Genomic DNA, 17,250 nt, shown 5'->3' with positions numbered 1-17,250 from the left:
GGCGAAAGTTGTGCGGTACAAGAGAGGCTAGCAATGGCCGAAAAGTGAGAGTGTGTATAATCCATGGACTCAACATTAGTCAAAAAGAACTCACATACTTATTGCAAAAATCTATTAGTAATCGAAACAAAGTACTAAGCGCATGCTCCTAGGGGGATAGATTGGTAGAAAAAGACCATCGCTCATCCCCGACTGCCACTCATAAGGAAGACAATCAATAAATAAATCATGCTCTGACTTCATCACATAACGGTTCACCATACGTGCATGCTACAGGACTCACAAACTTTAACATAAGTATTTCTCAAATTCACAAATACTCACTAGCATGACTCTAATATCACCATTTTCATATCTCAAAACAATCATAAGGTATCAAACTTCTCATAGTATTCAATGCACTTTATATGAAGTTTTATTATATCCCTCTTGGATGCCTATCATATTAGGACTAATTTTATAACCGGAGCAAATTACCATGTTGTTTTTAAAGACTCTCAAAATAATATAAGTGAAGTGCGAGATTTTATCAATTTCTATAAAATAAAACCACTGCCGTGCTCTAAAAAGATATAAGTGAAGTACTAGAGCAAATTTGCCTAGCTCAAAAGATATAAGTGAAGCACATAGAGTATTCTAATAAATCACGACTCATGTCTGTATCTTTCAAAAGGTGTGTACAGCAAGGATGATTGTGGAAAACTAAAAAGCAAAGAGTCAAATCATATAAGACACTCCAAGAAAAACACATATCATGTGGTGAATAAAAATATAGCCTCAAATAAAGTTACTGATAGACGAAGACGAAAGAGGGGATGCCTTCCGGGGCATCCCCAAGCTTAGGCTCTTGGTTGTCCTTGAATGTTACCTTGGGGTGCCTTGGTAATCCCCAAGCTTAGGCTCTTGCCACTCCATATTCCATAGTCCATCAAATCCTTACCCAAAACTTGAAAACTTCACAACACAAAACTCAACAGAAAATCTCGTAAGCTTCGTTACTATAAGAAAATAAATCACCAGTTTTGGTACTATTGTGAACTCATTCTTTATTTATATTGTTGTAATATTTACTATATTCCAACTTTTCCATGGTTCATACCCCCCCCCCCCCGATACTAGCCATAGATGCATCAAAATAAGCAAACAACACGCGAAAAACAGAATCTGTCAAAAACAGAATAGTGTGTAGCAATCTGGAGATTTCAAATACTTCTGTAACTCTAAAATTCCTGAAACATTAGGACAACCTAAGAAAATTTTCTATTAATCTCCTGCGAGAAGAATCAGTATTTTGTTGCGCTTCTGCTAAAAATGAAAACTAATCTCCTGAGCACAAAAGTTTCTGTTTTTCAGCAAGATCAAATCAACTATCACCGTAAGCTATCCCAAAGGTCTTACTTGGCACAGACACTAACTAAAATATAAAAACCACATCTAACCAGAGGCTAGATGAATTATTTATTGCAAAACAGAACCTAAAAAGCAAAAACAAAAATAAAACTAGGTTGCCTCTCAACAAGTGATTTTCTTTAAAGCCATTTAGCTAGGCATTGATAATTTTAATGATGCTCATATGAAAGATAGCAATTGGAACACAAAGAGAGCATCATAAAACATGTGACAAAAAAGTTTAAGTATAACATGCTTCCTATGCATAGGGATTTTATAAGCAAACAAATTATCAAGACAAGCAAAAACTACCATATGCAAGGAAGTAGAAAGAAACAATAGCAATCTCAACATAACGAGAGGTAATTTTGTAACATGAAAATTTCTACAACCATATTTTACTCTCTCATAATAATTACATGTAGGATCATAATCAAATTCAACAATATAGCTATCAGATAAAATTTTCTCTTCATGATCCACATGCATGCAAAGTTGACACTCTCGGATTATCATAAAATAAAGTCATGACCTCTCTGAACCCACTTTTATCAAAAACTTCATAAGGTCGAACATTATCCAAATATGTGGGATCTAAAGTTGACACTCTTCCAAACCCAATTTCAATATTATTGCAAACATTATTATCAATCCCATATTCATCATGGGTCTTAAATAAATTTTCAAGATTATAAGAAGAATCACCCCAATCATGATCATTCCAACAAGTAGTAGACATAGCAAAATTAGCATCCCCAAGCTTAGGTTTTGCATATTATTAGAAAAATTGACATTAATATAATTTATAATAACATCATTGCAATCATGCTTTTTATTCAAAGATCTATCATGAATCACTTTATAAAGCACTTCATCACAATTTTCAGATTCATGGATTTCAAGCAAAACTCCATAAAGATAATCTAGTGCACTCAACTCAGTAGCAATTGGTTCATCATAATTGGATCCTTTAAAAAGATTAGCAAGTGGATGGGGATCCATAAACTTTTATCAAGCGAAGATGCAAGCAAAAATAAGACACATGGTAACACAAGATCGAACGGAAGAATGGCGAAGAAAAGGCAATTTTTTCGAAAATCATTTTAGAAGTGGGGGAGAGGAAAACGAGAGGCGAATGGCAAATAATGTAATGCGAGGGATGAGAGTTTATGATGGGTACTTGGTATGTCTCGTCTTGGCGTAGACCTCCCCGGCAACGGCGCCAAAAATTCTTCCGGGGGCCATAGATGGATAACCGGTAAAGCAATATTTTGGTATTTTTGGTTTATAGATCGGAAAGTAAAAGATTGCAAAGAAAGTAAATAGGAAACTAAAATTATGGATCAGAAACTTATATGATGGAAAATAGACCCGGGGGCCATAGGTTTCACTAGAGGCTTCTCTAATAGAAAATATTACGGTGGGTGAACAAATTACTGCCGAGCAATTGATAGAAAAGCGCAAAGTTATGATGATATCTAAGGCAATGATCATGAATATAGGCATCACATCTGTATCAAGTAGACCGAAACGATTCTGCATCTACTACTATTACTCCACACATCGACCGACTCCTGCCTGCATCTAGAGTATTAAGTTCGTAAGAACATAGTAATGCATTAAGTAAGATGACATGATGTAGCGGGATGAACTCAAGCAATATGATGAAAACCCCATCTTGTTATCCTCGATGGCAACAATACAATACGTGTCGGTTCCCCTTCTGTCACTAGGATCGAGCAATGTAAGATTGAACCCAAAGCTAAGCACTTCTCCCATTGCAAGAAAAACCAATCTAGTTGGCCAAACCAAACCGATAGTTCGAAGAGACTTGCAAAGATATCAAATCATGCATAAAATAATTTGGAGAAGATTCAAACAATATTCATAGATAAGCTGATCATAAATCCACAATTCATCGGATCTCGGCAAACACACCGCAAAAAAGTATTACATCGAATAGATCTCCAAGAACATCGAGGAGAACATGGTATTGAGAATCAAAGAGAGGGAGAAGAAGCCATCTAGCTACTAGCTATGGACCCGTAGGTCTATGGTAAACTACTCACACTTCACCGGAGAGGCAATGGTGTTGATGTAGAAGCCCTCCGTGATCGAATCCCCCCCCCCAGCAGGACGCCGGAGAAGGCCCCTAGATGGGATCTCACGGGTACAGAAGGTTGCAGTGGTGGAAAAGTGGTTTCCTGGCTCTCATGGAAGGTTTTGGGGTATTTGAGAATATATAGGCGGAAGAAATAGGTCAGTGGAGTCATGAGGGGCCCACAAGGGTGGGGGCGCGCCCTACCCCCCTGGGCGCACCCTCCATCCTTGTGGGTGCCTCGTGGCTTCCCTGACGTGTACTCCAAGTCCTCTGGATGTCTTCTGGTCCAAGAAAAATCATCACGAAAGTTTCATTCCGTTTGGACTCCGTTTGGTATTCCTTTTCTGTGGAACTCTAAAACAAGAAAAAAAAACAGGAACTGGCACTGGGCTCTCGGTTAATAGGTTAGTCCCAAAAATCATATAAAATAGCATATTGATGCATATAAAACATCCAAAATAGATAATATAATAGCATGGAACAATAAAAAATTATAGATACGTTGGAGAAGTATCACCCCACTACCCACCAGGGCGCGCCTGGGGGCCCTGGCGGGCCTTGGTGCCTAGTGTGCCCACAGGACCCCTCTGGTGCACTTCTTGGGCCTCCTGGTAGTCTTCTGGGCAGAAAAAACTCCAAAAAGTTCCGCTGCATTTGGACTTCGTTTGATATGGATATTCCGCGAAGTAAAAAACAAGAAAAAAACAGCAATTGGCACTGGGCACTATGTCAATCGGTTAGTCCCAAAAAATGATATAAAGTTGATAGTAAATGAATGTAAAACATCCAAGATTGATAATATAACATCATGGAACAATCAGAAATTATAGATACGTTGGAGATGTATCGGATGCCCAAAGCACCCCAAAGTAATATTCAAGGAGATCCAAGCATCTAAGCTAGGGGATGCCCCAGATGGCATCCCCTCTTTCATCTACAATCCATCGGTATACTACTTGGAGCTATATTTTTATTCATCACATGATATGAGTTTTGCTTGGAGCATCTTGTATTATAATAGTCTTTGCTTTGTTTGCTTTTTAGTTCGCGACAATCATTATTTGTTGCACACACCTTTTGAGAGGTACACGCATTTATTCGCGATTTGTTAGAATGCTCTATGTGTTTCACTTATATCTTTTGAGCTAGGCAATTGCTCTTGTGATTCACTTATATCTTTTAGGGCACGTGAGTGGTTATATTTTAAAGAAATAGTTGCACTCTCATGCTTCACTTATATCTTTTTGAGAGTTGATAACAGTAATGGCAATATGCACGTGTTATGAATTTGGTCCTGATATGATAGGTATTCAAGAGGGATATAATAAAAACTTTCATGTAGATCACTGAACATGATAAGTTTGATTCTTTTGCGATATTGAGATGGTAATATGTGGGGGGCGGTACTAGCGAATGATTGTGGTTTAGTAAGAATATTGGTGTTAAGATTTATGATTGCAAAGCATGCATGTATAGTATTTCGTTATGCAATGAAGTTGGAGCATGATTTATTATTTAGTGTCTACCCTATGAGTGGCGGTCGGGGACGAGCGTTGGTGTTTTCCTACCAATCTATCCCCCTAGGGGCATGCGTAGTACTTTGCTTCGAGGGCTAATAAATTTTTACAATAAGTATGTGAGTTTGACTAATGTGAGTCCATGGATTATACGCACTCTTACCTTTCCGCCATTTGCTAGCCTCTTCAGTACCATGCATTGCCCTTTCTCACCTCTAGAGTCAGCGCAAACTTCGCCGGTGCATCCAAACCTCGTGATATGATACGCTCTATCACACATAAGCCTCCTTATATCTTACTCAAAATAGCCACCATACTTACCTATCTTGGCATTTCCATAGCCATTCTGAGACATATTGCCATGCAGCTTCCACTGTTCCGTTATTGTGACATACACCTTCATTGTCATATTGCTTTGCAAGATCATATAGCTAACATAGTATTTGTGGCTCAGGCACCATTCATCATTATTATACATGTTACACTAACATCATTGCACATCCCGGTACACTACCAGAGGCATTCCTTATAAACCGGATCATCTTCCCTTTGTATGGGATCAAATTCAAGTGGGAACTTCTCTTCTCCCCTTGCCAGTGACCGTTCTAAAGAAAAAACAAGATCACCGCGGTTGACATGGACCATGGGGGAGGATGAGAAGTCAACTTGTGTTCCTAGGAAAGCACGGAGCTGAGAGCATCTCTAGCATAACCCTTAAAACTGCGACCCTTATAACTGGGATAAGGGCCGAGAAAATGCGTTTTAAGGGCCGGAAGTGGTTGCGACCGAACAGACCCCGCAAACGCGAGCGGTAAAAGAGAATATCCGTGGATATTCTCTCTTACCACTCGGGTTTGTGGGGTCTGTTCAGTGCGTTGCCACTTTCGGCCCTTAAAACACTTGGTTTTCATCATTTTATCACCATTGATCCATGTCGTTTCTTCTTCTTCCTCTCCTCGAGTTTCTTCACGTGAGAACCCCCATCACCATTTGTTGTCGATGGCTTTTGAGCAGCCTATCAATGTCCAAACAGAAGCTACAAATGTGCAGGTGAACGATTGGATTTCTGATTGGGAGTTTGGACGGGGATTCACCTTAAAACGTGCCCCGTGATTGAGGTTATCGGCAGCAGGAACAAAGGCCCAGACGTGCCCCGTGACCCCAAGCCCAGCGCCAATGACCTCGGCGCATGTGGCTTGAGGACATATCCGTCGATGTGGCTTGCCGGTGAGTGCAAGAAGCCCTCCTCCTACTGCCTGTTGCACGGCGATGGGCAGGACAGCCGCCGAGGCGCCAGGTGGGCGGGCCACGGGAGCCTCCTGGGAGCGGGATGGCGAGGGGACGTGGCGCGACGGGGATTATCCGGGCTCCGGCCATGGCGCTGGGGGGATGGGAGGTGCAGGGTGCGACGCGATGGTCGTATGTGGCCGGGAGTGGTCGATCCGGCGCGGCAGCTGCTCGATGGCAGTGCGTCGGTGGGGGAGGTGTCAGATCCAGGGCGGAATCTGTGGCTGCAGGGCGGCGGCATCGGTGGTAGCCGGGAGAGAAGGGAGGGAGAAGAAAGCGCGCGCGTGAAATGTCCGTCGCGCCGACCGTTTTCGCTCGATACAGGGCACGCTCAGGTCGAGCCGCGAAACTGAGACTTCTCGGGTCGAGTGGGGGATTTTTCCGTGCCCCTCAATTTTTTTTACGGTTTCAGGGCGAATAAGGAGTCGGTCAGGGTGTTTTTTGCTCGCGAAACTATAAAGTGACAGTTATTTTAAGGGTCCATTCGTTTTAAGGGGTTTACTAGAGATACTCTAAAGAACATGTTGGATAGACATTATCACGCCTGTTCAGTTTTTTTTATACCATGATCTAATTGCGCAACTATGTTTTTCTTTTGAGGTAAATACATCGATGGTGCTTGAACTTGTCATCGATGTTCACTTTAATGCCTGAACTTGAAAAATATGTCGAACTGGTTCTATAACTTGACACGAACGTGCAAATACGATGCTAATCATACTCGTAGACGTAAAGTGCGTTGACGTGGCATTGACATGGCGTGGGGCCCCACTTGTAGGTACGAAACATAATTACTTGAGTAGTGGGCGACCTGACGCTTGGGAGATACGAGTATATGCGCTCACCATTCCACCAAACATGTTTTTATGTCAACATCAGCCTCTTATAATCAATGTAATTGAATCGAAAACTCTTGTATATATAAATGGGTTGCAGTCTGTGGCCGATTTTCCACAAGTTATTTTTTTAATATAAAATGTATGTCAATAATAATCATAATAATAAAAGCTAGATTTTAATATTCATGTGTTATTAATGATTACTTCATGCTGCACAAATATCCTTGTGCACACAAAATAAATATAGAGAGGTATGTAATAAAATAACTTACTTCAAAATCTTCCTGTAATTTTTATAAGTATTAACATATTATTAGAAAAATACTATTTTAAATATAACCCATGGATTTTAAACTGTATTTTCGAGAGATCAGTGCTTTTTTAGGATCAATGCTGCTGCATTTTTATTTAACCAGCGGAGCTGGGAATGTCATGAGCGATTACAGAAAGAACAAAGTCAGGGGGAGACCCCAACCACACCTTACATAACTCATCACCCACACCTACTTTGGCGAACTTATGCGCAACAACATTGGCAGACCGACGCACCCAATCCACGCGAAACTCCATGCATGAACGAAGCAACTCTTTAATCTCTTGAATCCATGGCCCTACAGCAGCCAAACACTTCTCAGGCCGCACCAGTTTCTGCACCACAGCTTTGCTATCGAGCTCAAGATGGACGCGCCGCACACCAAGTTCAACCGCAAGTTGCAAACCCCACCTACAAGCAAGGATCTGCGAAGCTTCAGGATCAGAAATATTTGGTAGAAAGTGACTCACCCCAGCCCTGAAGGCCCCACTGTGGTCTCAAAGCACCGCTCCTCCTCCCCCCTTGTTCTCGTGCTTGGAAACAGCACCGTCCGAGTTCACCTTCACCCATCTCGGAGCCGGTGCCTCCCATTTCTGCTCACACCTGGGCTTCGGGGCCTGCACCTCTCCTGCGTGAGTGCTACGCCACTCCATCATATGCGAGTAGACTCCTTCCACAATCTCATGTGGATGAGCAATCCGTCTTCCATCCCTCACCTCATTGCGAGCAAGCCACAACTCGTACGTGGCATGAACCATAGCTTCTTTCTCCTCCTTCTTTGCGCCCGCAAACCACTTGATCAACCAGTTGGAGAGAGCCATCCGGGAGTCCATAGGGAGCAGTGGGGTTTCCACCACGACACCCTTCTCCGAAGCCAAATGCTGCCAGAACTAGGAGGAGTGATGGCAGGCCCAAAATCTGTGTAAGATAGTTTCCTCCCTTCCACAAGCGACACAAAAGACCCCGGGCTTAATCCGGCGCCGATGAAGCTCATGACCCACAGCCAAGCCATTCCGGATCATTCTCCACACATGAATTTTAGCCTTCCCCGGCGCATTCGTACTCCACAGACTAAGAAAACCCTTGTGGTCCTGAACCGAATTCGATGAGGCCGGCTGCCCAGACCTCCCTCGCTTCAGTGACATCGCCAAATGATAGCAGATCGCACACTAAAAACACCATTTTTGTGCCATTCCAAGCCAAAAAGTCATCCACACCCACACCACCCACCGCAACCTGCATGATATCCTTTGCATCTGAAGGAGTAAACATGGTTTCAGCCTTGTGCTCATCCCATCCCAAGCCCTCCTTATTCAACAAGTCAGCAACCTTGGTCAAGCCCGACACGTAAATCTGACTGAGTGGTTTCAAACAGCCTTGCTGAGGTATCCAGTTGTCATGGTGAATGCTGATGCTACTGCCATCCCCAACACGCCAAATCAGGCCTTTGCTCAGAAGATTTCGGCCATGCAAGATGCTCCTGAAGGTGAAGGACGCATTAGAGGGACAAGTAGCCGACATGATGGTGTAGTCCTGGAAGTACCGAGCTTTTAGAACCCTTGCGACCAAACTATGAGGAACCGTTTAAGATGCGCCATGCTTGCTTCGCCAAGAGCGCTTGGTTGAACACTTCAGGATCGCAGAAACCCATGCCTCCCCTTGCTTCGATGCACACATCTTCTCCCACGAGACCCAATGCACATTCCTTTCACCGTTGATTGCCCCCCACCAGAATTTAGAGGAAATAGATGTCAGATTTTGACACGTTTTCTTTGTGAGGTGGAAACAACTCATGGTAAAAGTACGAATGGCTTGGAGCCCCGATTTGACAAGAACTTCTCTAGCTTTCATAGACATCCCTTGTCCCTTCCAACCAGTAACTTTTCCCTTAGAGCTCTCGGTAACATACTTGAAAGTGCCCTCTTTAGATCTGCCCACTTGAGTAGGTAGCCCAAGATATCTCTCGCTCAAAGCCTTAGAGGAGATGCCAATTTCCCCTTTGAGCTCTTCCTTCAAATCATCCCTACAGCCCTTCCCAAAATAAATGGAGGATTTCTGAAGATTAACCTTCTGCCCCGACGCCCTCTCATACCTTAGCAAAATCTCCTTAAAGGTGTTCATATTCTCCTTCGACCCCTCCAGGAACACAGTACTATCATCGGCAAAGAGCAAATGGGTCACATTGGGGCTAGTGCTCCCAAAGGACACCCCTTTAATCATCCCCTCCCCTTGAGCTCTCCGAAGCATCGCTGAGAAGCCCTCCACACAAAAGAGAAACAGGTAGGGGGAGAGGGGATCACCTTGTCGGAGACCCTGAGAAGGAAAGAACACCCGAGAAAGACCACCATTGAGCTTGACACAAAATTTGGCAGATTTGACACACCTCATGATCATCTGGATCCACTGATTAGCAAAGCCGACCTTGTGCAACATCCGCTCCAAAAAAACCCCATTCAACCCTGTCATATGCCTTCATCATATCGAACTTGACAGCACAAAGCGCTTTCTTTGTCTTCCTAGTGCGTATTGCATGCACACATTCATAGGCCACAAGCACATTGTCAGTGATGAGCCGGCCCGGCACAAAAGCACTTTGCTCTTCAAAAATAAGCAAAGGCAGAATATTCTTGAGTCTATTTGCGAAGACCTTAGTGGCAATCTTGTAGAGAACATTACAAAGGCTGATAGGCCTAAACTGGGAGAGAAGCTCCGGTGAGCTAATCTTAGGAATCATGATAATAACAGTATTGTTAAAAGATTCCGGCGTCGCTGCACCCGCCAGGAACTCCTTTACTGCACGACACACAACCTCCTTCACCAGAGCCCAGTGGCGCTGGTAGAAAAGAGCCGGTAGTCCGTCCGGACCTGGAGCTTAGTAGGCCCCATCTGAAAAAGGGCTGATTGGATCTCCTCATCCGTGATCACCGCCGTCAACTGCACATTCATCCTCTCATCCACCACCTCCGCAATGTTTTCCAGGAAATCATTTGCTCCTTGCGAGCCCTCCGACGTGAACAGCCACTCATAAAATGATGCCGCAAGATCCCTCATTTCCTCATTGACAATGCATCTGGTACCATCATCCCTCCTTGGAGCTTTGATAGTATTTTTCCTCTTCGTGTGAGTTGCACGGTTCTGAAAAAACTTGGTATTCGAATCCCCCTCTTTTAGCCAATCCACTCTTGAGCGTTGCCGGTACATGATTTCTTCCTGCTCATAAAGCTCTCGGGGTTGCTTTTCAATCTCCCGGACCTCCAGTGAGTGTCCAGGCCGGCCACCCCTCGCCTTTGCCTCCGCCAACTGAGATTTCAGCTTAGAGATCTTCCTGTGTATGGAACCAAAGACTTCTCGAGCCCATTTCTGCATGCTTCCAGAAAGCGCGCCAAGCTTGTTCCACACCCCCATCAAACTTTGATCTTCAGAGTTGGCTGCCATCCAGGCGGCCTCCACCATGCCTTCGTACTGATCGTGCCTTGTCCAGACCTCTTCATATCTGAACGGCCTCGGCCCCTTTGCATTTTGGCTTGGAGCAGTCTCCAGCGCATGTACAACAATGGCTTGATGGTCAGACTCCTCCACCATCATGTGTTCAACCTCAGTAGCAGGAAAAAGATTCAAAAACTTGTCAGTACAAGTGGCTCTATCAAGTCTCGCCTAGATGTTTTCCGCTCCATCACGCTTATTGTCCCACGTATAAGGATAACCCGAGAAGCCTAGATCCGCCAGGGCACACTCTGCTAAGCAATCTCTAAAGTCCTCCATTTGAGAAAAGTTTTGTGGGTTCCCCCCTTCTGGTCAGCGTGAAAGAGTGCCTCGTTAAAGTAGCCCAAGCAGATCCATGGAAGATCATCTTGTGCACGTAGATACCGAAGTGCATCCCATGATTTCTTTCGATGGTCTGTTTTGGGCTCCCCATAGAATCCAGTGACTCTATAGGATTTGCATTCCCACAACATCTGGGTATCGATGAAATATTGGCTCCATGGCATGACCGTCACCTGCACATCATCCCTCCACCACATAGACAAACCACCGCTCCGTCCCACACAATCCACTACCACACCATGCTTGAAACCCAAACTCCATTTCAGTCTGTCCATAGCTCTAGCCATTTTAAGCGTCTCACATAAAAACACCACGGCGGGATTATAGGATCTAATGAGATCCCTAAGTTCGCCAACTGTCGAGGTCAATCCCAACCCTCGACAGTTCCAGGCCAAGAGATTCATGGCGTTCGGCGGCCCCGCCTAGCAGGGTCCGCCGCTCTGTCATCACGATCTGAGATGCGTTCAAACACACTAGCCGTCTTTCGCCTAGTATCACGAATGAAGGCATCCTTGGGGTACTGCTTGTTGGAGTCATCTTTAGCAACCCAGATCTGCTTAGGACCCCTCTTCTTGCTGCCATCTTCAAAACTCTGGTAAGATCTGCCTCTCAGCACATTCTCATGGTCCTGCCGAACTTTCTTGACATATGCTCCTTGCTTCCTTACCCTCCTGTCACCCCTAAACCCTTTGCGGCCTTCTAGATCCCTTCCTTGTTTGACATGGCTGCCATGCACGTCCTCCTTCCCCTTATGTTCCTAGTCCTTTTGCCGCAATTCATCATCAGCATACCGTCGTTGACACAGCTTGTCCCGCATCTCTCGCTCTCTGCGTAGTTCTAGCCCCTGACGCAGATCCTCATCCTTTCGAAGCACCTGACCACCCCTGCGTTTCTCAGGGCTATTGACCCCCGCCCAGCTTGCCCGTTGACCGACACCAGTGTGTGAGCCCCCAGAACCCGAAAATTCAAATTGCAAATTGCGCCTGATGGGAAGATCCCGCTTACTAGTAGAGCCCAGCCGACCAGACTCAAACACACTCGCTCGGCCACCAGTCGAGTTGGTATTACTGCTCTCAGTCACACCATCAGAGTGCACTTTCCCATTGTTGTTTCTGCCCGGAGAAGCCCTAAGCCAGCCCCCCCCACTGAAAGGAGGGGCCAGACGGGGGAACACAGACCCCGCCAACATGAGCCAAGCGGCCAAAGCAAAAATGGGTACCTTTTCGTAGTAAAAGTCAAACCAATCCCCAACCTTGTCCTCCAGTGAGGTTTTAAGGTAGAAACCACGTACAAGTAGCTCAAAGACCGAGATCGTCGTCCTGATCCGCAAACAATTACCACGAGCAAAACCTTCCTTGTCCACATCAACTCTCATAGTCGACCCTAGCCAGTTGCCAAGGCCCCTGCCAAATTCCTCAGTTCTCCTATCCGGAGGGAGATCAGTGACTTGGACCCAGATATCCACACAATCAAAAACCATTTCAGATGATCTGACATCACCTTCATACTCTTTGATAATGACCACATTGAAGTCAAATTGCCATGGGCCACTAAACATAGCCTGTTTCCAGTCACCCTTGCTTCCGAAGTGAACCACAAAGATGTTATCACCCATGTTCCTGAACTGGGCTTCTTTATGCAAACCCCACGCTTTTTTCATAGCACGTTCCAGCGCCGAATAATTCATTGAACGTGGAGAACACACCTTACCCGCAATCGACCACTTCAAATTCTTTGACATCGGCTTCTTCGAATCCAAGAAAAAAAAGCCTTCTGCCTCCTTGTCCATCAGAGCCATACCTCCCAGCCTCGCCAAGAGACTCGCGGTGGGATCCGGCGTCTTGGATCCAGCCGGTGACCTTGCCGATCCCCCTGCGGACGAAACACTCACCATCGGCGCCGGCGAAGGCCCCGCCACCGCGTTCACGGCCGCGGGAGGCGGTGTCCCCTTCTTGTTGGCCCCGCCCGCCTCAGAAGAGGCAGAGGGAGCCGTAGCCCTTGACGCAGCCGCCTCCTTGTCCGCCAATGCGATCTTCCCATCCGTAACCGCTTCTATCCGACTCGCCATCTCCGCCATTGGCACTGCCCCCTGGCAGAGGAAGGCGAAAACAACCCGGTCTGCAGCGGAGGAGAGCGCGGTCGCCCCCTCGCTACCACCAAATCCCCACCACCCCCTAGACGAAACCCTAACCCTAGCGCAGGAAGTTGATCGCCACGCGATCGCCTCCCCGCCGCCTTAGTGTTTTGCTAAAGGTGGTGGACCTGTCTCATAACCTGACCGACAAGATAGTTCAGTGCGGAGAGAGAGATCAGTGCTGCTATGCAAAGTTTCGTACACAGAGTAGTTCCGCTTTGCAAAAATCCTCCTTTTTTGAGGTAAATAAAAAGAAGGAAATCATTGGCGTCTTGCTCCTGCGCTCCCCTCACCAGATCTCGATCCCACCATGTCTGCCACTTCCGCCCTGGGGTCTCCGGCGACCTCCGCCGCCGCGGCCCCTCTGCCCAACCTCTCCATCCCCTATGATCTAGCCACGCGTGGACAGTGGCAAGCGCTGCTCGCGAACCTCGCCCACCCCTCCCACGCCCATCACCCGCACCACCGCCTCCTCTTATCTGCGCTCTCGGCGCTCTCCCTCGCCAAGCTCCGCCGCTTCTCCGACGGCGCCGCCCTACTGGCCTCACTTCACCCAGATCCCGGCTGCCCGCCGCCGCCCTTTCTTCTCCGCCTCCTGCACGCTCTCCTCCCGCTCTTCTTCCCCGACCGCCCCCTCGCTCTCGACCGCCTCTACACGCTCCTCTCATCGGTCCGCGCCCGCCCTGACGCCCAGCATCCCGAGTGGCGCCGTCGTGACGCCCTCGTCTCGTCAATCCTCGCCTCCGATCACCTCGCCCACCGAGAGTTCGACGTCGCCATTGCCCTCGTCGCTGAACTCGTCGCTCGCGAGCCGGACAACCCGGTCCTGCTCTCCCGCCTCGCCTATGCCCACCTCCAGATCGGCAACCTCGCTGCCGCCTCCGCGGTCTTCCAACACGTCGAATCCGTCGCGGCCGGCGACTCCTCTCACGACAGCCTCCTGTCTCGCAACCGCGCGCTCGAGTGCATCGTGGCTAAGGACTATGCCGCAGCGGTGCGGGAGTACGAGCGCTGTATTGAAGCTGACCCGGCTGACGCCATCGCCGTGAACAACAAGGCGCTGTGCCTAATGTACTCGCGGGACCTCGGCGACGCCATCAAGGTGCTTGAGGGCGCGCTGGAGACGATGCCCACGGCGGCGCTCAACGAGACAGTGGTGGTCAATTTGTGTAGCATGTACGAGCTTGCCTTCGTCAACCATGGTGAGGTCAAGCGAACCCTTGCCGATTGGATCGCGAGGGTGGCACCAGACGACTTCGACAAATCCTGCACACGCATGTAGGAGGTACTGGAACTCAGCATTGAATTATTTCACCTGCTGCTAGGATGTGCTCTAGCAGAGAGATTGTGTATTTGTGTTGCTATAGTTGCTCCACACACTGGAGTTTGATTGTTCATGTTTCCATGACATTTATCATTTAATGATAACTGAAAGTTATGTGGTTGCAGTGACTTGGTCAACTGGAAGGTACTATGTGGTTAACAAACAATGGGGAATTTCTAGCATTATGTTGTGCTGTTTGAAATGCAGTGATCATATGTGTTTGGAATACTTTCTGCATACTTTAGAATGACTAATATGCGCTGGAAGGCTAAAGTTTGGAATGCAATGATCATATGTATTTGGTGTTTGGTGATAAGTTTGTTCCTGTTGTTATCCTTACTAAAAGCTATTCAACATTTTAATTATGAAATGTTTTACCGCTGCACCATGATAATTCCTTTTCTGATTAATGCAAAGGTTAAAGAATGTCTTAACTAAAGCCTGTAAGATGGCAGCTATGTGATACAAATGTTGTGGCCAAGATGAAGATTCTCCCCACTGGAGCTAGCGATTTCACCCTCCCCCCCCCCCCCCCCCCAAATGCAATGGCGGGGAATATGGGGACGGATTATGGCGTGCTTGTTTTAACCAATAAGTAGTGTTAAAAGTATCATGGGTCTATTTAACTTAATATCTGGATATGATTTTCATTTGCAGTTTCATTGAGCATGGTAACACTTATTGTAGCGATAATGATGTCAGTTTGTTGGCCTATTGGAACATTATCTCTTAGTACCTTGAGTTGTGTGGGATGTGTAGGCTTTCGTTATCAGTAAAACCTCAGATTTCATTCCATGCCTCAGTTAATACTAATATCTGTGTCATGATGATTTTGTGTGTGTGATTATGTTAGTTAAAGCCTGCATAGCAGTTACATGATATATGTGTTGTCGCCAATAGAATATCGTGGACTTGTGAAATATAGATTTTCTTTCCTCTGGGGCAAGCAAATTTGCCTGCCACCCTCGCAATAAAATGGCACGAAATATGTAGTAGGGAATATATTGTGCTTGTTTTAACTAATGATTATTTTAGAGGTTCATGGGTACTAGAGCATATGTTACTTAAATATCTGGGTATGCTTTTGAATTTGTAGTTTGATCCAGTTTGGTAAACATGTTATAACGACAATTATAGCAGGTTTTCTCCTATTATAAAATGATCTCTTATTCTCTTAGTACCTTGAACTGTGTAGGTATTGTTATCGTTAAAACTTAAGATTTCCATTCCATGCCTGTCTTTAATACTGCCATGAAGGAAAAAACTTACTTTCCCCGTGCTTGAAAAGAAGGCGCATAAATGCCGATAGTCTTTTTTCTTACAATCTTGGTCAAATTTTGCACAATTTGACTTCAGACGAATCTGTGTGCCTTTTTTTCAAGCACGGGGAAGTACATAAAGACCACCATACATGATGTTGGAAGAGCTAGGCACTCAAAACAGTAAATAGATAATTGAGGTTGCACTAGCATCCATTGACAAAGGTGCGGATCACATCAAATCCTTCGGTCTCTTTAACAGTTGATTAGTTGAACTTATTCCATAGTAGAGCTCTCAGTTTTCTAACTCTCAATCCGAGTATTGTTGGCGTCACCGAGACATGACGCCTTGAAGGTGATTACACCACTTGAGGTTTTAAGACCCTTGCACATTGTTATTGCCAGTCTTGGGGTTTTTAAATGATTGCCCTAAGATAGGGATGCAGATGTTGGTTGGCACCTTGATGAAGACCAGTTAGCTGGAAGATCCTGCATCATGCCATCACTCGTGTAAGTGACCAGAAGGCTTGCTGCTTCTAGCCTCCTCCTCCTCCAGCTAATACTCCATCCGTTCACAATTATAAGATGTTCCAACTTTTTTCTGGATCAGATGTATATAGACATTGTTTAGTGTGTTTGTTCACTCATTTTAATCTGTATGTGGTCCATATTGAGATATTCAAAACATTTTATATTTGTGAATGAAGGGAGTAACATTCAAACACGTTCTGGATCAAATTACATCTTTTAAAGTGCATGTCTCCTTCCGTTGCAACTACCCCCTTTGTTCACAACTACTAAGATGTTCTAACTTTTTCTGGATGGGATGTGACACGTTTTAGTGTGTTTGTTCATTCATTTCAGTCCCTATAGTCCCAATTCAAAAAATATTATAGTACTCTCTGTATCATCCGTATCTAGACAAGTCGAAGACAAGTAATTTGGGACGGAGCTAATCGTTGTTAGCTTGAAAAAATGATCTCGAAAGAAGTACTCCCTCTGTTCACTTTTATAAGACGATGTAGCCATTACAGCAGTCAAAACAAGGTTGCAAATCACCTCCTGGTAGGGACCGAGAAGATGTGTCGCTGCCGCCACGAAACAAGAATCAGAAGGTCCATCATCTTCGCGACTTGGGAATCGGGAAGACTCCAGTGGAAACCGTTGTCACCACCACCGTCATGATCGGTCGTTGGCAATGCCCATACGTGCATCGGTATGGCCACCGTCCCGCCTTCCAAACTCGCGTGCACCAGGTAGGC

At 45.7% G+C, this 17,250-nt stretch overlaps 2 protein-coding genes across 2 annotated transcripts in view; one reads left to right on the top strand and one right to left on the bottom strand.

The window, feature by feature from the left end:
• Positions 1–8,267, bottom strand: part of LOC147965538 (uncharacterized) — a 37,299-nt gene extending 29,032 nt beyond the window's left edge. Inside the window, exons 1-2 of the mRNA XM_087530500.1 lie at positions 8,050–8,267; positions 7,675–7,857 (exon numbers count right to left, since the gene is read on the bottom strand). Of these exons, the coding sequence (XP_087386626.1) occupies positions 7,675–7,857; positions 8,050–8,267 (401 nt within the window). The remainder of the gene's footprint in view (positions 1–7,674; positions 7,858–8,049) is intronic.
• A 5,342-nt stretch (positions 8,268–13,609) lies between these two features.
• Positions 13,610–14,853, top strand: LOC125513652 (Tetratricopeptide repeat (TPR)-like superfamily protein). The gene has a single exon (XM_048678812.2). The coding sequence runs from the start codon at positions 13,716–13,718 to the stop codon at positions 14,685–14,687; it is 972 nt and encodes a 323-aa protein (XP_048534769.1). The 5' UTR covers positions 13,610–13,715; the 3' UTR covers positions 14,688–14,853.
• The last annotated feature ends 2,397 nt before the right edge of the window (positions 14,854–17,250 follow it).

Source organism: Triticum urartu, chromosome 6A (genome assembly GCF_056163025.1).
Source record: "Triticum urartu cultivar PI428250 chromosome 6A, HENAU_Tu73, whole genome shotgun sequence".
Taxonomy (NCBI): Eukaryota; Viridiplantae; Streptophyta; class Magnoliopsida; order Poales; family Poaceae; genus Triticum; species Triticum urartu.
Note: the sequence above shows the minus strand (reverse complement) of the source record. Positions and strands in the feature narration are given on the sequence as shown.